This window comes from Lolium rigidum, chromosome 6 (genome assembly GCF_022539505.1).
Source record: "Lolium rigidum isolate FL_2022 chromosome 6, APGP_CSIRO_Lrig_0.1, whole genome shotgun sequence".
NCBI lineage: Eukaryota > Viridiplantae > Streptophyta > Magnoliopsida > Poales > Poaceae > Lolium > Lolium rigidum.
In genome coordinates, this window is record NC_061513.1 from 317,680,846 (window position 1) to 317,704,225 (window position 23,380).

The 23,380-nt window shown below is 46.0% G+C and overlaps 1 protein-coding gene and 1 pseudogene across 1 annotated transcript; both read right to left on the minus strand.

The window, feature by feature from the left end:
* Positions 1-3,520: 3,520 nt before the first annotated feature.
* LOC124664657 lies at positions 3,521-8,398 on the minus strand (annotated as a pseudogene).
* Positions 8,399-15,367: 6,969 nt separating this feature from the next.
* Positions 15,368-21,631, minus strand: LOC124664658 (disease resistance protein RGA2-like). Its single transcript, XM_047202125.1, has 4 exons — positions 21,332-21,631; positions 19,760-20,896; positions 15,526-17,787; positions 15,368-15,433 (listed from the first exon to the last, which is right to left on the minus strand). The coding sequence occupies exons 1-4, from the start codon at positions 21,629-21,631 to the stop codon at positions 15,368-15,370; spliced, it is 3,765 nt and encodes a 1,254-aa protein (XP_047058081.1).
* Between the last annotated feature and the right edge of the window lie 1,749 nt (positions 21,632-23,380).

Consider the following 23,380-nt stretch of genomic DNA (forward strand, 5'->3'; position numbering starts at 1 on the left):
CAATCTCATCCAATCCCTACCATCCCCTTCAGCCTATGATACGTCTCCGACGTATCGATAATTTCTTATGTTCCATGCGACATTGTTGATGATATCTACATGTTTTATGCATACTTTATGTCATATTTATGCGTTTTCCGGAACTAGCCTATTGACGAGATGCCGAAGGGCCAGTTGCTGTTTTCTGCTATTTTTGGTTTCAGAAATCCTAGTAAGGAAATATTCTCGGAATCGGACGAAATCAACGCCCAGCATCTTAGAATCCCCGAAGCATCCGGAACACCCGAGAGTCGCCGGAGGGGGGCCACGTGCCCACCAGATGGTAGGCCGGCGCGGCCTGGGGGTGGCCCGCGCCCCCTAGCATGTCGTCGCCTCGTTGACCTTCTGACGCCGCCTCTTCGCCTATAAGAAGCCCCTCGACCTAAAACCTCGAGACGAAAAAACCACGGTACGAGAAACCTTCCAGAGCCGCCGCCATCGCGAAGCCAAGATCTGGGGGACAGGAGTCTCTGTTCCGGCACGCCGCCGGGACGGGGAAGTGCCCCCGGAAGGCTCCTCCATCATCACCACCGCCATCTTCATCACCGCTGTCTGTCTCCCATGAGGAGGGAGTAGTTCTCCATCGAGGCTCGGGGCTGTACCGGTAGCTATGTGGTTCATCTCTCTCCCTATGTACTTCAATACAATAATCTCATGAGCTGCCTTACATGATTGAGATTCATATGATGATGCTTGTAATCTAGATGTCATTGTGCTAGTCAAGTGGATTTTACTTATGTGATCTCCGGAGACTCCTTGTCCCACGTGTGTAAAGGTGACGAGTGTGTGCACCGTGTGGGTCTCTTAGGCTATATTTCACAGAATACTTATTCACTATTATGAATGGCATAGTGAAGTGCTTATTTATATCTCTTTATGATTGCAATGTGTTTTGTATCACAATTTATCCGTGTGCTACTCTAGTGATGTTATTAAAGTAGTTTATTCCTCCCGCACGGTGTAATGGTGACAAGTGTGTGCATCGTGTAGTACTTGGCGTAGGCTATGATTGTGATCTCTTGTAGATTATGAAGTTAACTATTGCTATGATGGTATTGATGTGATCTATGCCTCCTTTCGTAGCGTGAAGGTGACAGAGGTGCATGTTATGTTAGTACTTGGTTTGGTTATGTTGATCTGTCATGCACTCTAAGGTTATTTAAATATGAACATCGAATATTGTGGAGCTTGTTAACTCCGGCATTGAGGGCTCGTGTAATCCTACACAGTTAGTGGTGTTCATCATCCAACAAGAGAGTGTAGAGTCTAGCATTTATTTATTTATTCTGTTATGTGATCAAAGTTGAGAGTGTCCACTAGTGAAAGTATAATCCCTAGGCCTTGTTCCTAAATACTGCTATTATCGATGCTTGTTTACTGTTCTACTGCATTTGTACTGCCTGCAATATTACCACCATCAACCACACGCCAGTCCTGGGCAAAGCACTTTTCTGGCACTGTTACTACTGCTCATATATATTCATACCACATGTATTTCACTATCTCTTCGCCGAACTAGTGCACCTATTAGGTGTGTTGGGGACACAAGAGACTTCTTGCTTTGTGGTTGCAGTGGTTGCATGAGAGGGATATCTTTGACCTCTTCCTCCCCGAGTTCGATAAACCTTGGGTGATCCACTTAAGGGAAACTTGCTCGCCGTTCTACAAACCTCTCGCTCTTGGAGGCCCAACACCGTCTACAAGAATAGAAGCTCCCGTAGACATCAACCACTTTTCCGGCGCCGTTGCCGGGAGGAAAGGTAAAAGGCACTCATACTCCGGTTCCAGGTAATAAGCATTTCTCTCGGCACCATTGTGTTTGTGCTCGAAGCTATTTCCTTTAGATCCTGCAATTGCATCTTTTTGTTTCTTGTTTACACTAGTAAGGCATAATGGACAACAATGAGCTTCTTATTCTATTTCCTGATTTAAGACATGGATGGTTTGATCCGAAAATTAAAAAAACCATGTAACAGAAAAACCAAAAGCATCAAATTCAACAGACACAGAGTTGTCACGAGAAAGAGTTTTAACAAAGACTAAATTCTGAATAAGCTGGGGAGACACAAGGACATTATTGAGAGACAGTGGTTTAGAAGTAGATGGAAAATTAGCAGAACCAATGTGAGAAATAGGAAGACCGGCGCAGTTACCGACAATGATGCGAGACTCGGTGGAAGTGGGAAAGGAATAGGAAAGGTTACCCGGGTGAGCGGCCATGTGAGACGAGGCGCCCGTGTCCATAAACCAGTTGCCGTCACCGGCGTAAGAGCCAGGTGCGGGCGCGGCGTGGTAGGCCGGGGCGTAGGACGGCGGCGTGGCGGTGAAGGCCGGGGCGTAGGGCGGTGTCGCGGTGAAGGGCACCTGGTGAGTCGGCGGGCGCGGCACCGGCATGTTGTGGGCGTAGGGGTTGCTGTCGTTGAAGACCGACGGCACGATGACGCGCGCGCGGGGGATGGTGACGGCGCGGGGTTGGGGAGGGAGGCGCGGCGGCGGCTGCAGGTGCGGTGGCGGCGCGGCGTGAGGAGGGGCACACGCGGCGGCGGCACAAGGGCGGCGGCACTAGGGTTGGAGGGTGGGGCGGCGCGCGGGGAGAAAGGGGCGCGGCGGCTAGGTTAGGAACGGTAGGTGTCTGATACCATGTAGAGAGGGATGCAACTCACAATGTATTGATTGGGTGCATATGGTGTTACATATATAGGCCACGTCCTCGACTATACAAGGAAGGAGGCGGGCCCAATAATCAATACAAAGATATGTATCGCTATACATAACTACAGAAGATACACATCCGGATATACAAGGATATGTATCTCAACAGCCACTAATGTGTAGTTTCTTGAGATGGGTCAGTTGTTATATGCTTTGTGGCAAAGAACACACGACATCACAGTACAACATGACAAGCTCTTTGAGGGAGGTTAATTCTCCTAACCAGTGCGACAATGATGGCATGTTTTTGCAATCGACCCAGTTCTAGCCTTGTGAACTGCCACATGTCTCGTAGATTTAGTCTTTAGAGAGGAGAGATGTTGGATGATGGTGAGCCGGTGATCAACTAATCATTTAATATGAAAACAAGTGAGGCTAGGTAAGTGCTGAAGCAACCTCCACTGATGTAAAGGTACGTTGCAGTTTTCAACTAGCAATGTAGTAGGTCCCGCAGAAAAAGAGCTTTAAGGCGTGCGGTTGGAAACGATTTTTTGTCCAGCGCATCCCAGATCCCTTTGGGGGACGCGGCTAGAAATGCTCTAGAGTGACCATCACCAGGCTGCACCGCAAAGTGTGGTAACAATATTGCAGTGCTACCAAGGTGAGGGGCTTTGGAGATTCTGGGACAACCATTTATATCAAGAAACTTCAAACAATCGATTGTACCTATACTTTTTTGTATCTTTGTAAGATATTTGCATCTTGAGAGGTTGTATGCAGCTTTCTCAGGTTACAAATACTTTCAGGTATACTTTCAATGAAACCATTATCAGACAAGTCCAAATGCTGCAGATTCGAAAGATTACTGCATATGTAGTTGAATCTCCATATATTCCTGGAAGAACGTCATCCTAGATGCATTCAAATACCGAAGGTTGGTCACGCCTTGTGGCAGCAACATCATAGATGTACCGTGTAAATTCAAATGTTGTAGATTGGGAAGACCAACCAAAGCTTCATCTAGACCACTAAGATAACAACAGTGTGATAGATAAAGATGCACCAACGTTTTTTTGACTCCCAAATAAACTTGGCAATTCTATTAGGCCCCTAAAACCTGATAGATTTAAGTACTTGAGTTGAATGAATCTACCCAAAACTTCAGGGAGCTTTCGAAGACGACACTCCTCTAAAGGTAAGTTCAAATACTCAAGTTTTTTCAGGGCCATGTCACTCTCCAGTATGCGGAGGACCTGACAGTTAGGAGATGTGAGAACAAGTGTGAGCATATATTATATGTGGAGATTGTTCCTACTAAGAGATGGTGAAATGCTTCTGACTAACATGGGACATGCGTGGCCTCGAGTGAGGGTCACGCCTTATGCACAGGTTCGCCGCGTGCAGCTTGCAGTAGACCTCGTTTTCGCAGAAGCGGTCCTCGAGGCGCGGGTCGATGAGGTCATCAAGTGCGTGGTCTTCCAGTAGAGGCCGGGCCTGTTGCCAAATGAAGTGAACAGGGTTGGTACCATGGCATGTGATGCAAATGGATCAAAATAGAAACAAAATCCACTTCGCTTTTAGTTTGTGTTGCTGATTGAGCATAAACAGGTACAGAAATATCCGTTAGTTTCATTTTGGTTGATGGTATAAACAACATTGTTTTCTCTTACAAAAATATATATTCTTTGACACAGAATTCTTCAGTTAGTGAAAGCCATCACTACTAGGCACTAGCTATCGTGTTCATACCACAGATTTATACTTTCTTTAGGAACCACATAATCATTAGTCATTAACCAGCGAAGAGAAAATCAGAAAGGGATATGATAGTAGTAGTTACTTAATTATGTGGCGCTCACCCATTCAGTTAGGAACTGTTGGCCCTTTGGTCTGTTAATATCGACAGCCTTGCGCCCAGTGACAAGTTCCGCTAGAACTACCCCAAATGAGTAGACATCGGCCTTCTCAATTATTTGCCTGCTCTGGGCATATTCAGGTGCCAGATAACTGCGCAGTGAAAACAAGAAGCTCAGATTTGCCAAAATTACAAGCTACACCTGACCAAGCATAGGAATGTGTATATCTGATAGCTTACCCAAATGTGCCGATGACTCTTGTTTCGACACCCATGTCTCCATCAGGTTGCCATCTAGCCAAGCCAAAATCGCCGACCTGTGACACCATTTTGAAATGAACTTCAATCTCATCATGAAATACAGTCAATACTGAACCCAATGACACCAATGGGAAGACAACTCTATCACACTTAACATTATAATAAAACTAGCCACAGTGGCCACAGTGATACCGAGCTTCATGAATAAAGGAAATCAGAAACAATAGCCACAGTGGATCAAAGACAACCAGATAGTTATTTAGCACATAAATAACACATGGTTATTAAGGCCCAACATAATGTAGGTATGAGCTAAGGTTTTATAGCAATTGTCACATCATTGCGGAAATAAATTTCGATGCTGGCAGTGACTTGTTTACAATGTGAGAAAGTTGATGATCTTACCAGTGGCTCAAAATCATGTGTGACAAGGATGTTGTTTGGTCTCATATCACGATGAATTATGCAACCAACCCTGCATTCTTCATGGAGGTACTGCAGCCCTCTGGCTGCTCCAACTGCAATCTTTTGTCTGGCAGCCCACCCCAACGTCTCTCTGTTACTACCTAATACAGTGCAATTTTTATAGCAAGGTTAGACTCATTAATTTAAATAAGTACACTTCCCTTTTGTCCAAATATTGCCATGAGAAATGAATACAAGAATCATCAAAGCTGAACAGATGCATCTTTGTCTAAATGACTTGTCACATTGAGTTTTCACGTTTCAGGATAAAATGTAGCTTACCATAAAGATGTGTATCCAATGATCTGTTGCAAATGTACTCAAACCAATAACCGTCTCTTGTCTTCGACACAAAAACCAATGAGCATCACAACATTCCGGTGCTGTGCACAGCTCAGAACCTCCACCTCCGAGCAAAACTCGACATCACCTTGGGAGCTAGCAAGTTTGTACTGCTTAACAGCAATCGCTTGGCCATCAGGAAGCACCCCTCTGTGGACGGACCCAAACCCACCCTCAGCCAAGAAGATTGCTCTGGAGAAGCCACCAGTTGCATACTCTAGCTCCCCATAGCTGAACCACCGTGGTGGTTTCCGGAACACAGGTGTCTTGTGCTGACATACGGAGCACAAAGGCGGTGGCCCGGGCGGTGCGCTCCTCGACAAGGACACGACGTCTCTCACGTTTCCTCTGAAGTTCAAGTCAGACCTGCTCCTGACAGCGCTGATCTCAGTCAGCAGGTCCAGCTTGGAGATCTTCTCGAGCAAAGCGTGCGCCGTGGGAGTTCTCCTAGATCTAGGACGGTTTGGTGTTACTACTTTGGAGGATACAGGTCTCTGCAGAATGTCAGCCATCCATCGTTGAAGCAATGAGGCTGCTGCCTGAGGGGTTGAAGTTTCCGTCTCGGAATCAGATATGTTGACATGCAAATGCTGTACATTATCATTGTCTGCTACTTTCTTCAGAGGGCTATCTGTTCCCGAAACACAAAGTGGAGAAGTGACAGGGCGCGAGCTAGCAACAGAGGATGTTCCGGTATTGTCGGTCACTTCATTCGTCAGAGAGGTATTTGTTTCTGAATCACAAAATGGAGAACTGGCAGGGTCTGAGCTCGGGACAGAGGACGCTCCGGTATCATAGGTTCCTTCTTGCTTCAGAGAAATGTCTGCTTCTGAATTACAAAATGTAGAAGTAACATGGTCCGAGCTTGTAACAGAGCATGTTCCGGTATCTTTGGCGGCTTCTTTCTTCAGAGAGACATCTGCTTCTGAATCACAAAATGGAGAAGTGCCAGGTTCTGAGCTTACGGCACAGCATGTTCCGACATCCTCGGTTGCATCTTTCTTAACAGAGCTAATTGTTTCAGAATCACAAAATGGATAAGTGCCATGGTCTGAGCTTGAGACAGAGGCAGCTCCCATATCCTCTCTCAACTCTTTCTTCAGAGAGGCATCTGTTTCAGAACCACAAAATGGAGAAGCACCAGGGTCCGGAATTTTTGTCAAAAAGGACCACCCTCCCCAATTCATTGACAAAAAGGACCACCTGTGAGTAGAATTGACAAAAAAGACCACCTCCTGTGTGGCGGCACAGCCCCCAGGCGACACGTGTCGCCTGCCGCCACAGCTGGAGGCGGCAGGGCCTGCCGCCGTTGCCCGTGGCGGCATGTCCACATTATCTTGATCTATGAATAGTAGCCCATTTTGAATTTTTTTAAAACATCTCAAAAAATTCGAAAAAATACCTACATGTAGCTAACTCTATGCACTACAACCCTGCAAAAAATCACTGTAAAATACGTTGTATTTTAGGCTCAGCAAAAAAGACAAATTCAACAAATTTTGTAGCTAACGTGCACTGTTCATCGATCAGGACACTATTCATTGATTACGGTGGACATGCCGCCACCGGCAACGGCGGCAGGCCCTGCCGCCTCCGGCTGTGGCGGCAGGCGACACGTGTTGCCTGGGGCTCTGCCGCCACACATGAGGTGGTCCTTTTTGTCAATTCAACTCACAGGTGGTCCTTTTTGTCAATGAATTGGGGAGGGTGGTCCTTTTTGACAAAAATTCCAGGGTCCGAGCTTGAAACAGACAACACCCCAACATCAGTACTGTCACACGGTGTTTCCGACTCTGTGCTGCAGCTCGGCGTCACCTCGGGGCCTCGGATTGAGACCGTCTCCTCCTCTTCTATACCACCTGCAACTTCACCACCATCTGAAGCGCTCGGCTCGGGCTGCGGCGGCAGCACCGGAGCTGGTTCCTCCGGCTGTTTCTCCGCCAGGTTGAGCCGGACAACTTTGGGCCGGGAGCGCCTCATGAAGACGATGTTGAATTGGAGGTCCTGCATGCAGTGCCTCTCCTCAAGCTTCAGGTCCCTGAGCAACGTCAATGCAACACACATATGAGTGACTAGGCTTCTGATACTGAAAACTTCAGCTAGTGTGGCGGTGGCAGTGTCGCGCGCGTTACCTGTCCAGCACGACCCAGCTCGCCTGTGCTTGCTTCGACTCGGCGGCCACCACGCCGCCGGAGGGCGAGGTGTGTACGATCCTCACCTTCACATCTACCTGCAGCGAATCAAGCAGTATGAGTTACTGAACTGAAAAGAAATTGTGTGTAGATGAAAGCTGAGTGGCAACTGAAACTGACGAACAACAGCAGCAGCATTCGGTACACGGTAGTCATAGAGGTCCCGGAGCCTCAGCATCATCTGCGTGCACAGCTCGGAGACGTCCGACCTCTGCACGGGCGCCGCCGCGTGGCCGGTCGCGCAGGCCCCCGCGAAGAACGGGAAGCCCCAGGGCCTCTTGCCTGAAAGCAATGGAAAGGGGGGAGAACGCGCGGGTTTTTTTGAACATCAGTTAGTCAGATGGACGGCGGAAGCCATGGATTAGGGAGCTCGGGATGAGGAGGGCGTACCGGAGACGACGGGCGGCGGCGGCGGCATGAGGACGAGGAGGAGGACGGTGTCGCCGTGTCGCGCGACGTGCGCCAGCGCCCACGCAGCGGCCGCCCTGGGGATCTCCCTGGGCGCGGCCCGCGCCGCCACCACCACCGTCGCTCCCCGGCTCTGCGGCTGCTGCCGCGGCGGCTCGCCGGCGCCTCTTCCCGGCGCCGCCATCACCAAATGCAGCTTTATTTTCAGCGTTCGAATTTCGAAGTGGTCGGCCAAGCGAAGAGGCGGTCAGTCAGACGCTCTTGTCCTAGTACTATTTCGTTTCATGTCCTCAAGTCCAAATTAAAGCGACACGTACGCATGGACTTTATGTTCAACTTTAATGAATTTGTTATTACATATACTCCCTCATCTGTATAATAATTGACGAGCTTAGTTTAAATTTAGATTCCTGACACTTATTATGGATCGAAGGAACTTTCAAGATCTAGTTTGTAGTATGAAATTTCAAGAAAATTTGCCCTCATGAATCTTTTTCTTTGTCTCTACGTCAATTATAGCAAACACACGAATACATGTTCTTTGGAAGAAAAGAAAAACTGCTATGTTTTTCTGCAACGCCAACCAAACTACATGTATTACTGCCTCTGTAATAAAAAGATGTCATAAAACCGTTTAAATTTGATATATTTAGACATCCTTTTGTGATCGGAGGGAGTACTAATTTTTGTGTTCCCATTTACCGTAAGATTTAAAATGACATGACATCGTTGCCACCGTTCTTCATTTTGAATGTTCTTAGAACAAATAGCTGTCAGACAAATGAGTCTTGTTCAAAGTTACACAGTAAAAAAAAGAACAGGGTGACTGAACTCTACGCCTGCGTTTCATGCGTGGCACGGAGGTAAGATGGTAGGCAGCTTTAACTCGCAAGAGAAGAGGGAGCCTTTTTTTTGGTCTTGATCATTGCATATGCATGTCGCTGCCCTTTATCTCCTCGAAAGATGCGTCGCGCGCGTTTGAATTTGGAGAGAGGCAACTGAGGGAAGAATTCAAACATTTCCTCTACTCGGAGGTTCGACGATGAAATTCTGTTTTTTGTGCTGGTCAGGTTTTGATTTACTTTTATATTTGAACTTTTGTTTGTTTGCAGATACTTTATATTTGAGCTCAATTGGGAGACCGGTCGGGTCCAAGGAGAATGAAACTGTTTTGGTAAAAATGTAAAAATATAAATATCGTGAAGATAGCAATTGCACTAAACTCTGTACCAACAAGTTGTTCAAAAATGTTAATGTTGCATGCATTTATAAAAAAGACTCTCGCACGGTGATTGTCACTCGCAGTAGCAACACTCTAACCACCACCAAAAACAACGCTCGAACTATAAAATATGTGAAAGAGCATTTTGCCTCCTACTTGATTTTGTGTGTTTGATAAACAACACATGTGAGGGTTTAACCGTATGCTAAGATGTGTAGAGTTTATTCAAACAAATAGCACAAGATGATTTACTACTCAAAAAGGAAAAAAAGGAGTTGACACTGAAAATCTACAAGTTCACCAAAGCGATTTGAATTCCCCCGATTCACTTGAGGGCCTCTTTGGCTAAACTTTCCTTTGGAAACTCTAGTTGTTGTTTACACCATTGATAATTTGTTATTGTATAGCTTTGGGAGCCTTCAATTCAGTTGTGGATGTGTATCCAAAAACATTGTAAAGACCCGATTTTCGCCTCGACGAAATCCCTTAGGGGACAAGTGAGTTAGGCCTTCGTGGCGTTGCTCACCGGAGAATAGGGTGAGACCTTTGTGGCATTGGTTAGGCCTTCATGGCAAGCACACCTCTCCAACATAGACGTACTTCCCCTCAAAAGGAAGAAGCTACGAGAATCATCCATTGTGTCTCCGCGTGCCCCCCTCTCGGTTACCTCTACCCTTTATTGCCTTGTGTATCTTGCTTTATGATATCTTGCTTAGTTGTGTGGCTCTTCATCTAGGTAAATTCACTTAGTTGCATATATAGAGAATTTACCTATTGTGTCAAGTCTAAATTGAAAAAGAACTAAAATTTTTGTAGCACCTATTCACCGCGTTCCTATCCGCCGCGACCCATTCGGACGCGCGTGGACGCGATGCATTGCGGGTTGGAGATGGCCTAAGGGCATCAGCAGCGGCCTGACCGTTTGCGCGCGGACAGAAAATGGGTCTACCACCAGCCCAACGGCCTGACAAAAAGTAACCAGTCTGTCCGCGCAAACGGGGCCCAAATTTGTGACGTGAATGCGTCGGTGCGAACGCTGCATGGACAACTCGCGGGTCCACCTGGGTGGTATCCGGGTCCGCAGGGCAGTGAGACATAGTGTCAAATAGGATTTCATTACTATTGGTTGGCGAAAAGGATCACCTTTACCGAGACGATTACACACGAGTTAACCTAAACTACCACGGTCGTACCTAGTCGCCATCGCGTGACCTACTATGGCTGGGATTACTCACATTCGCGTGGCCTACGGGCCACCGGCGTGCCCTGACGTCCCGACGTAGTCGGAGCTCCTCCAACGGTGGACATCCATGTGGGCGGCGAAGGCCTCCCAACGATGAATGGCGGCGGACGCGTCCTACCGCCAGCGTTCCTGCCCCTCAGACAGAGCCTCGTCCCACCGGGCTCTGGCCAGCGCTTCCTCCGCTATTGCCGTCGCGCCCCTGTCGGCCTAGTAGCGGGCCACGACCCTCGCCACTGTGGCCTCCGTGGCGGCCTCCTCCAGCTCCTGGTTCCCCCAGTCCATCCGCGGCTGCTCCCCCCACCTCCTTGCGCACCGCGAGGTGGACTCCCGTCGGGGCTGACATCTCGTACGCCCGCCTCATGGAGAGCGCTTGGGAGCATGCTTGAGTCTCCGCCGCTAGCCCCTGATGACGATCGGCGTCCCACGGGATGCTCTCGAAAGATGCGAGTAGCGCCCTCTGCTCATCCGTCACGCCGATGGCCTCGGCGTCGCCCAAGTCGACGAGGTTGTCATCGTCGTCGTCGTTTAGGTGGACGACGCTGGGCCCCAGGGCGAGCAAGGTTTCCCGTGACTCCCGTAGCAGTGCCCTCGCCTCGGCGAGGCTGGCATTGTCCGCCTGGATGTCGGCTTGGGTCACCGACGGTGGCTGGCGGCGAAGGGACTCCAGGGGTGCGCGCTCCTCCGACTGGGCAACAACCACGCGCGCCGCCGCCTCTACCGCCTCCCCCATGACTCCCAATAGGGCCCATAGAGCTCATCCTCGCGAGCGTACGCAGTGGTATGCTTCGTCTCGAGTGCAACCATCACGTGGAGTTGTGCTTTGTCCGAATCTTCCGGGTATGGGGCGCGAGCCATGGCGGTGATGCGGCCCATGGATTCTAGATAGGGTTTACTGTTGTCACGGTTGCACCGTCCATTATATATGCACGACAGGGTGGGAACCAGCGCTCGATTGTCATTAAATGAGGTTATCAGTAAAACAAAATGAGTCAGCCCACTGTGGACACCACATAGGCAAACGGTTACTCTAGCCTTTTTAGCCGATTTCCGAAACCACGCCCTGACCTAAACAAATGAAGACGGTCACTTTACATGACCTAAATACGTCGGGTTGCTGGAGAACGACGGGAAGGACTACGAATGAGTTTCGCAGAATGATTTCTAAAAGTTGATATACCGAGTACATATACTCTCTCCGTCTCATGAAACTTGTCTACGATTTAACTAAATTTGAATATACTAGATAGTGTCTAGATACATCTAAATTTTGATGAATCTAAAACAAGTTTGGTGGGCAGGAGGAAGTACTACCTTTGTGACCTGGTTTTCAGTCTCTTCCGTGTGCATAAACACAGAGGTCCCTATGCCCTGAACATCTCCAATCAATACAAATCACTCTTGGGAACAGACTCTGAAGCCATAAAGTCATGCCTCACACAGATGTTCAAGCAGTCTTAATCGCCGAGCTATCAGGTAAACCGTGGTGGCCGGAAATGCCTCTCGTGTCCTTGCCGTCCTTGAAGCAGGGCAAGGCCCATGGTGATGGTGTTCACGGTGAACAGTTCAGCGACCTGAAGGTCTTCTTCGTTGCCCTCGCCCTCTGTCAGTGCCTCCGCTTCATCCTAGCAGCCAACAACCTGGACGCAGCACCTCCCATCGCTGCAAAGATTGGACTAATCTGAAACTAGCAAAAAAAAATTCGATAAAAGCAAATTATGTATGGTGGAATAATACATACATTAAGAAATCAATAAACGGAACTGCAGATTATATGCATCAATACTATTAGACCATCTCCACTCGTTGGCGCTCCCCACGCCCAAATCCGGCGAAATTTTCCTCCGGATTGGAGGAAAATTTGGCCTGGGGAGCGCCGAAGTTTCAACCGTCCCCCCGTCAGGACACCCCCAACCTCGGCCATTTGACATATTTTAAACAAATTCGACATAAAATTTAACAAGTTCGGCAAACAAGATTCAGAAAATTGCTGAAACAAATTCGGCGAAAATCAATACAATGTTTAACAAGTGCTGAAACAAATGAAGCACACAATTTCACAAGTTTTGAAACAAATTAATAAAGACAGACTAGTTGGCGTCGGCGTTGTCTCGGAGCGTCCATATGTGCTCCACCAAATCATCTTGCAGCTGTTGATGCATTGTAGAGTCTCGAATCTCCTAGCGCATATCAATGAAGGCGGCCCATGATGTCGGCACCTGGTGATCTAGGCAACAAGCCGGCAGGGTGGTGCCGGCGGCGAGAGAGATACGAGGGGTCGGGGGGATTTTGAGCGAGGTGGTGGTGGGGTTCGTGTGTCCAGTCGCGGACAGATCGGGTCCTTCCCTGTGGGCTTGCCGGATGGATGAAGGACCAAATCCGAACGAAAACGAGGAACCAGGGGCGCGACTGGGCCGAATTTCGCCGTCCCGATGAGAAAAACGTCGCTCGGGGGCCTCGTCGGGGAGACGAGTGGAGATGCTCTTACCACCAGTCCATGGAGATGATTGGAAGGTGGAGTGTGACGGGGTAGGGGGCTAGGGGGAGATGCGCGCGTGCGCCGGTGCGCCCTGAAGACGAGAGCGCGACGTAGCCTCCCTTGGAAGCCACTGGCTTGGTGCTCGCGACGCTGGCATCTCGAGCAGCAGGTCGCCGCGCCGGACCCCTCCAGGACGGCCGCGAGCGTGCCACCCCTGGTACCGTCAGCCAGGGCGAAGCAAAATTCAGTGAAATCAGAGCCACGACACTGTTGAACTTTGTTTCCTGGATACAAACTACCACTGCATTGTTGCTCCTAACAATCCCACACACTACTCTACGAGCAAGGTCGCCATCGACATTCCCGACAATAAGGTTGTGACTCATTAGCGATAAAATTTGGACTGGCGTGTGCGAGTGGCGGATGATGCCAGGCATGATGGGCAACTTTGTTTTAGGGTTCCTGGCACGTTTTATTTACTCAGTCATCAAAGGTACAATTTGGGTATCAGGTAATTCTAGCAGCCACAGACGTCGCCCATGTTCAAATACACAAAGAACCGAGCTAAGTTATGAGCCCGAATATTTAAACGTCTGTTCTTGTGGCTAAAGCTAAGGTTCTCAAGCGCCAATCTTCGCATGTCAATCTCGTGCAAAATAGAGAAACAATTGCTGTTGGTTAAATCGATGGAGTTGATGACCTCAAGGCAATCGGATGACCCTAGCAGTTTCTTAACATTTAGATCAGTAACAAGAGGCAGACCCAACAGGCAGGCCAACAGCCTCTAAGGTTGCTAGATTGGAGATCCCAGGTACAGCTAAAACTGAGGCCGCCACATACGACACCGGCCTCTTCTCTGCAGATTGCTGCTACCACTCCGCCTGCATCGACATTGATCTTCATATGTCCTTCCAAATGAGCTATTCAGAGCAAGTATAATAAGTCATAGTCAGCTGGCTATAAGGGTTAAAATAATATATTCATGCTTATTTGGAGGAGAGAGAGGAGGAGAGAGAAGAGGAGTGGGCTCTCATGTAAGAGCCAACTCTAACACGTGCTCCTATGCACTTTATGAGAGTGAAATGTGGATCATCCATTGATAAAATAGTACATGATTATAGCTCACTATTATACATGTTGGCTCTATGTTAGCTATAAATGACATAGCACATGGCTTATAGCCAGCACCACCTGGCTATAGTATTAAACTTGCTCTCAGATCGCTGCTTGGGTTTGAGGGTTTAATTCTGCCCTCGAAATCTGGGCGAGTTGGAGCAGCTGACTTGCGGTAGCCCATGGTGGGCTGGCGTCCACCACCCCAACAACAGAGCCTATGGCCGGCGCATCCTGCCTGGCTGGATCTCGGCCCTCCTAGAGAGGAATGTTGGCGACCGGAAACCGGAGTCGGGCTTGAATTTGTCATACAGATTAACCAGCGCGGATGGCGCGTGCAGCGTGGCCTTGGCTTGCACGCCGTTCATCTCTAGACCTTGGTCAGCAGCAGTTGCAGCTCGCACGGGAGCCTCGGTGGCCACATCTGACTGACAGCGACATTGAGGATGCCGTCAGCCGTTGATGTGTGATATAGACTGTCTAGCTCGACCAGCTTTACCTAATTTGCTGCAAAATAAATAACGACAGTTCTTTGATTAACTGGTAGTACAAAAGAATTCCCAGTAGATGTACTCTAGAAACCAGATAAAGTCGTCCTTTTTCTACTGCTCTACTATTCAATGCAAAGTGGTTTTTAACAAAAGAAAAATTGCAAGACAAAGTAGATGAATATGTAGACATTTCTGCATGAAAGAACCCTCTGTAAGAAATGCAAGACAGAGTAAATTCTAGTATGAGAAAAGGAGAAAGAGTACGTAAAAATAAAATAAGATTAGCACTACAGAGAGCAAGCTTTGGTAGGACACGTACCTTTTCTTTTATGTGAGCCAGCTTCATCATATTTTCCTCTAATTCGCACCACTGCTTTAGGTCAGGGCAATCATAAATATCTAGTGTTTGGAGGTTGGTGAGTTGTTCCATGTCCCCGGGCAAACACTTGATACCGTTACAACCCCAGATTTTAAGAGTCTCGAGAGAGCTGGGCAGGACATATGCCCTTTCACCCAAGTGATTTAATTCACGGCAGCCACTAATGTGTAGTTTCTTGAGATGGGTGAGTTGTTGTATGCTTTCTGGCAAAGAACACAAGACATTACAGTCAGACAGGAAAAGTTGTTCGAGGGAGGTTAATTCTCCTAACCAGTGCGGCAGTGATGCCATGTTGCTGCAACTCCACAGACTCAGCCTTTTGAGTTGCCAGTTGTTCTCGTTCAGCCATTTTGGCAGCTCTTCCATGTATTCGTCTTCTAGTATTACAGTCTCCAGAGAGGAGAGATGTTGGAAGACCTCCGGTGAGCCGGTCAGATCGACTGGGCCTTTAATTTCCAAATCAGTGAGATAGCAATTTATTAGTTTTAGCTCCTTGAGTTGCCTCTTATTCTCGTTCAACCATTTTGGCAGCTCTTTCCAGTCTTGATCTCTTAGGTGTAGATTCTCTTTCCAGTCTTGATCTCTTAGGTGTAGATCCTCTAGAGAGGATAGATGTCGGATGACCTCTAGTGAGCCGGTCAGATCAATTGGGACTTTAATATGCAAAGAAGTGAGGCTAGGGAAGTGCTGAAGCAACCTCCACTGATGCAGAGGTACGTTGCAGTTTTCAACTAAAAGGTCAGTAGGTACCGCAGAAAAAGAGGAGATGGCATTGGTGTGTGGTCCAGTACTCTCTTCCCATGATGATAGCACTTTATCGCTGTTTGATATCTTCCACTTTCTAGCTTTAGGTGGAAGCGGTTTCAACCTTAACAGGGGGCAATCATGAATTTCTAACTGTTCAAGCACGTGATCCTCACCACTGGAGTGTGACGTGGTCCACTCTTCCATGTTTGCCATGCCTCTGAGAACCAGATTCTCTAGGTTTGGCAGTTGGTCCGGTACTAGCCAGGCTGGAAAGCTGACACCAGTGTAACCACATATCTCCAACTTCTTCAATGTGCTTGGTGGTACCAGATTTTCCATCAAACTTTTGTGATCCACAAACCTCTCAGCGTTTGGAGTCCACTTCAGTTTCAAGTACTCAAGATTTTTCTTCCCTGTCAAATTTATACGTTGTGCCTCTTCTACGGACTTCACATTTTCAAGTTCAGTCAAGTTGAGCTCCACAGGATCTATGTGTTGTAGCAGGATGAGGTTGCTACTAGAGTGGCCATCACCAGGCTGCACCCCAAAATGTGGTAACGATATTGCACTGCTGCCAACCTGAGGGACTTTGGAGATTGCCGAACAACCATTTATATCAAGAAACTTCAAACTATCCATTGTACCTATACTACCTGGTATCTGTTCAAGATAAATGCATTTTCCAAGGTTCAATGTATGTAGTTTTCTCAGGTTACAAATACTTTCAGGTATACTACTCATCCCATTATCAGACAAGTCCAAATGCTCCAGATTGGAAAGATTACTGCATATATAGTTGATGATACTGTCCTGGGCACCTAAACGCCAAATAAGCATCTTAGACACATTCAAATACCTGAGTTTGGTCACATTTTGTGGCAACAACATCATACGTGTACCCCGTAAGTTCAAATGTTGCAGATTGCAAAGACCAGCCAAAGCTTTATCTAGACAATCAATCCAACAACAGCCTGATAGATCAAGATGCACCAAATTTTTTAGACTCCGAAATGACCTTGGCAATTCTGACATTCTCTCACAACCTGACAAGTTTAAGTACTTGAGTTGAATGAATCTTCCCAAAGCTTCGGGGAGCTTTCGAAGATCACACTCCTCTGAAGATAAGTTCAGATACTCAAGTTTGTTCAGGGTGCCCAAAACTTCTGCTTCCTGGCAACTTTCAAGATATGAGCTGAATGATAAGTTCAAATACTCTAGTTCGGATAGGGCGCCCAGAGCTTCTGGCATCTCTCCAATTTTTTTGCAGTGAGATAAGTTCAAATATTTCAGTTTTGTGAGGCTGCCCAAGAACTCCGATACACCTCCAATACAAGAGCAATTTGACAAATCAAGATGCACTAATTCTTTAAGCCTCCCGAATGATTCTGGCAACTTTTTAATTTTTGAACAACCGGACAAATCAAGATATGCCAGACCTTCAATTTTTCTAATGGATTCTGGTAAAGCCAAGATTTTAGAAGACCCATGAAGGTTAAGGTACAGTAACTTTGAGAGCGTGCTGATATCATTCGGAATGAGTGCATCTTGGACTCTAGGAGCATTAAGATACCTCAGCTGCTTCAATACACCAATAGAATCTGGCAACTTATGTATGATGCACTCGCTTAAGTCAAGGACGCGCAAGGACTTGGCAGATGAAAAGGCAGCATGGTGAAGTTCAATTTTTTCACAGTCCGTAAAACGGAGTGCCCTTATCTTGGATGACTCCAAGCCCAATGGCTTACTACAATCATCAAGCAATGCATAATGGTACCAGCTTCCCTCAGTGTTCCCGCCTTTGCCAACGACAAGAATCTCATCGTTCATGACTAATCTTGCTAAGTCATGTACCAGATCATGCATGGTCAGCAATGTAATATCTTCATCATACAGTTTGATAGTCTGCAAGAAAATCATTTTACAGAGTCAGATTTGTGGGTTTCTTATATTTAAGACAATTTGTGAATTAAATTCGTTATTGAATAGTGATTTCTACTTGTGCTTCTCTGCTGTTTCGCAAGTGTAGATTTTTTCCCTAAACTGTAAAACTGTAAAATTAGATAAGTATGTTCTTAAGTGTCGCCAGCAAACATAATTCATTTCTCGGACAAGTGCAAAGCAGTTTTGGATGACGGGATGGTGTTTCTCAATGCATGGCAGTCAATTAACATCATATTGAAAAAATTAGATAGTTCCAAAATTCTGAGAAATCCTAAGAAACCAAAGAAGGAAAAGTAATCATACGTCGAAACAAGTCTAGAAAACTCATAAATAATTTATGTTGACTAGAGAAAAATCATCTATGATAAATCAGAATTTCCTTTAAAATGTGGAGGCATAAAAAAGCAACACAAAGATTTATATGTCAGATTCCTAGTGCTAGTTAGGCTTGTATGCAGAAACCTTCGCTACGTCATCGTGAAAGAAAAATCTACATAGTTTGGACAGTTAAGAATCAAATTATATGATTTATTATTCAGGAATAGTTAATGAATCAGAACTGTACTTTTCCTTGTAATATTATACTAGATCAAGCCACTGTGTTTTGACTATAGTTTAAAATCTAGACCAGATCGCTGGTCAGAGCGGAATAAACCAGATCTGGTGACGCTATTGGTTTCTTAAGCTCTACCTATTGTTCCAGGGCAAACTAAGTGCTTGTTTGGATAGAAAGTTTTTGCGCTAGATTTTAGGAAAACTCGTTTTGGTAATAATTTCCAGTATTACTAATTACTCGGTTATTAAGAATAAGCAGATGGAAAATCCTGTTTGGAATTTTTGTTGAGAAACAATTGGGGTAGCTGTAATTAGTTTCCTATAACCGCGTTTTCAGAAGAACGATGAATATTCATTTCCCAAAACTTTAATTGCTTGGATTGTGGAAACCAATTTTACCTTATCCGTGTTTTAAATGCCGCGTACAAAAGAAATTTTGTTAGTTATACGGTTGCCTGGTATTAAGGTAAACCAGTTGTGTTGAAACACTGTATCCAAACAAGGCCTAAGTGGGACTAGTGTGTAAGTGGCAGTATGTGGGTGTCGGTTTCATGTACGATTGTAGTCTCAAATTATAAATAATCCTAGTGGCATATAATATGTGGATTTGGAATTCATATACCAATAGAATTGGATTACTAATCCCACAAAATTGCAACATTCTAAATTGATCCTTATTTGCAGAAGGGCATGCACTATAATCTTGAACTTTTTGTTATGCAGTTTTCAGTATAATGTCATGTTTCGGCTTGATGGTAAAAGCATCATTCATCAAAAGTGAAAATAATAGAGTTGTTTCATTGCAAGGACTGTATGTATTTTTCACGACCAGGAATAGGCTTTGACTGCTAAGGAATGTGAGGATTTCTCGTAAATTGCCCAAGTTAGCACTACATCTGTTCCTTTTTACTTTTGGAAATCAATAGGGTCATCCGAGAAAATATTGTCCACTACTACTTTATTTATATGTTTGTCATATATAATAAATATACTCCCTCCGATCTATATTAACTGTCGTTAATATGGATGTATCTAAACATACTTTAGTTCTAGATAGATCCATATTAGTGACAATTAATATGAATCGGAGGGAGTGGTATTTTTTGTGGTACCTCTAGTAGTAACATTTCCACATGGCAAACCACTGATGGATTCACGATTGATGGACCCAGCTCTATGAGAGAGGAGACTATCTATGGAAATTTATATGTTAAATGTGGGTGCAGTTTAATTTCAGAATTTAGGGTGGACATTCCCTACAACATTACCTTTTGCTACTAGCCATCACTACTTTTGGTACTATATGCTTTCGTTGCATCACAATGATTCAAAGAAAATAACAAAATTGTTCTATCACATAGGGTATGCATAAACTCACCGATGGTGACTTCGAATGTTCAAGGAAAGAGAATCCCAAAAGCTGACTAATGTATCTCTCACCAAGCTGCCAAGTACGAAAACCAAGAGAAACCCATTGGCGAATAAGATCATCTTTAATTATCTTGTGACCTTTTGGAAATATTGCACAATAGGCAAAGCAGAGCTTCAAATATGAAGGCATGACACTATAGCTCAACTTCAGAGACGCAAGCACTTGTGAGGAAGATGCATCTTTCAAAGAAGATACATTCCATATATCACTGTCTCTGACTGATTCCCATTCACTAAACTTCATAGATTGCAGCATGTGTCCAAGTGATTTAGCTGCTAAAGCCACACCAGCACACTTCATTGCAATGGCCTTCCCTATCTTCTCTAACTGTTCTTTATCATTTCTAGATTCAAATACACTCTTTTGCTTTATTATAGACCAACAGATGTCATCATTCAATGGTGCTAATTTGTATGGTTTCATGGTAGAGATTTTCATTGCAATATCCTCATCTCGTGTGGTTACAATAACAACCACATTACCGCCCTTCCCAATCCTAAGCATGTCCATCAGACTTTGCAGATGAATTTCGTCACCCTCCCATAGGTCATCTAAAGCAATCAGAATCTTCTTATCAGCGAGCAGCTTTTGAAGTGATTTATGTATCATCTCCATTTCAGTGTAGTCACTCTCCTTCCCTTTATCTGATAGTTGTGATATGATAGACTTTCCAATTTTCTTCAGATCAAATATCTGGGACACATAGACCCACACCTGAGAGTATTCTTTGAACTGAGTATTATTGTAAATCATTTTGGCCAAGGTTGTCTTGCCAAGGCCCCCCATGCCATATATAGGAAGGATTGTGATCTCTTCTGTCATGCTATCAAATAAAGAAGACAATATTTCCTCTTTCTCCTCAGTCCTCCCAACAATTTGTGTCTCCATGATTGACCATGTTTCCCGTATGTCGGTGACCTTCGGCTCATTGGCATTAGTGCCTTCTGTTAATCTGAATTTTTTGCGTTGATCTGTTATCACCTCCAGATTCTCCCTCATCTTCTCCATCTTATTGGCCATTGTAATCTTGGGAACGACTGTGATACAAGGGATCATAATTGCCAAATATTTTTTGAAGGACAACTGCAAGAGAGTTTATTCGTTAGTACAATTGCTTCAGCCCAATAGGAGATTAGGTTAGAACATTAAGAGCCATACCCTCTTGTTTCTATCAGAACAAATTTTGTTTAGTTTTGAAATATACATAACATATGCTACTGTTACAAAAGTATAAGAAAAGTAGATTCAGAAATGAAAAGTTATAAAAACTGAAACCTAAAACACATATGGCCATGTGAAGATACATAAATTAACTTACTGCACAAAATACATGGGTACTAGTACAAACCTTTGATATTTAATTAGCTCCAGCAAGATTAGAAACCAAAACTACACGGATAAATCACACAACTACATGGCCAGGAGAGTTTTTCTATAGAAAGAAGTGATGACCATGTATTTAGTTTCAAGAGTAACCACGAAGTACAATGAACTGGGATTTCTGTACCGCACATATACCTTCCGCGCGGACAGCTGGGAGATTACTTCAGTGTCGGCCTCGAACTCATCAATCATGTCTGAGATGGCGTACGTCGCGTCCTTGAGCCGCTTCAGCCACAGAAGTGTAGATTTATCCGTGACCGACCGCCTCCCGGCGTCCTCGAGAAGGGCGTCGACAGACTCCAGCGCCATTTTCATCTTCTTCAGCTCCTTGTCAAAGTTCTTGTGCAGCTTAATCTGACCGCCGATGGCAGAACCAATCTGGTCACCCACCACCTTGAGGATGGCTGCGGCAAGCAAGCCGCCGAGCGCCGCCATCGCCTGCGCTGCTCGTGTTCAAGATCTGGGTGGGCTGAAGGAAGGTCCCAGGAGCAAGAATGGGGTACACGTTTGTAAGGTGCACGATGGGACCCTATTGGAGTTCGATGCCACCAGCTGCATCAAGTCAACTTCGTGCCGAGTCCTTGTCTCTATCAAGTTCTTTTTGTGCGGATCGGTACAGATGGAACAGCTGTATGTGTCGTGCTAGCTGGTGAATGATTTGTCTTTACCAGATTTATTATTTCGTACCCATCCATGGTAGGAGTTCACATGGCGGCTCAGTTCACATGACATCTTGTTGACTCGAACCGGTCTAAAGGCATCTGCAATAATAGCGTGTGATTTCAACAAAATTTATACTTGTATAGGTTTTGGGAAGGGGCCCAATGATTCAATACTCAATAGACCGCACAATGGAGCAGGAGGTTCTCCAAGTCGAAGGCGTATGTGGCCTGCTCCGCCGACTGGAAGGAGCCGATCCACACCTTCCGCGGGTGTTACGGTCGCTTATCTCCGTGACCCAAGCCCCCCACTCCCTCTAAGGCATGCCACGGTAGATCGGTGTGGCCAGCACCGGCAGGCCGAGGGTGCCGGCTGAACGGCGCGGCTGCCACCGATGCCTCGGTGGCGCCAATCAGAGAGGGGAATGGTGGCGTGGAGTGGGAGCAACGCGGGGCTGCCGCGGGGGACTGCGGCGGCAAGCAATGGGTATGGGCGGTGTACATGGCCGGTGAGATGATCCTGCGATCTGGGGCTGTGGGGGTGGCTATGGTAGCGGCTGGGGGCGTCGATGGTCACCGGAGGTGGAGGAGAGAACGAGGAGGAGAGACCGAAGAGGCAGTGTGAACGCGCGAGGGGGAGAGGAATCTTTTACTCCTCAGAACGGTGGAGGAGTAAAAAATAGGAGTCGGCGACCTCGAGGAGTAAAATAATTACTCCGCTAAATGCTTTTATACTTCGGTTCGGTGGTGGTTAGAGGGGTAAAACGACATCTTTTACTCCTCTAACCGGGTTTTTGTACATCGGTTAGAGATGCCCTAAGGTAGCGACTAGTTCTCGGTCCACCAAAAATTAGCTTAATTTAAGGATAACAATGAAGCGGGTTTGGACGGATATAGCTAAACCAGATCCATGCCCAAATTCATCAGGCTCGCTCTAAGATGCCCTAAGGTAGCGACTAGTTCTCGGTTCACCAAAAATTAGCCTAATTTAAGGATGACAATGGAGCGGTTTGGACGGATATAGCTAAACCAGATCCATGCCGAAATCCATCAGGTTCGCTCTGCCCTATCCACGAAAGTATCCATAGGCATGGATGCCAGTGGTTACGTGTTAGACTCACTGATTTTGGCCTCAAGGTAGGGTCAGCTAGGCCTAGGTGAATCTCATGTCTTACTAGCATGTGGGACCCACATGTTAGCCGGATATCTATTGGATATCTGTGCGGAAAAACCTCTACCATGCCCGTCCTATGAGTTATCGGATATCCACCCCATGAAATTCATGGGCATAAGCAGCCCTCCATACCCGAAACGGGATCCTCTGACGTGAAGAAGGTAAGTCAGGGAAAATAAGGTTAGGAAGTCAGGCTCCTGTAGCATAATCATCCTGTTTTGCAATGTAATTAATTACTAAAAGTAGTTACTGTAGATATTTAAAAACTAAACTAAATTTTATTATACCATAATTTTCTCTGTATGTAATTACTTCAAATGCATAACATTAATTTGTAATATGCAAACTAAA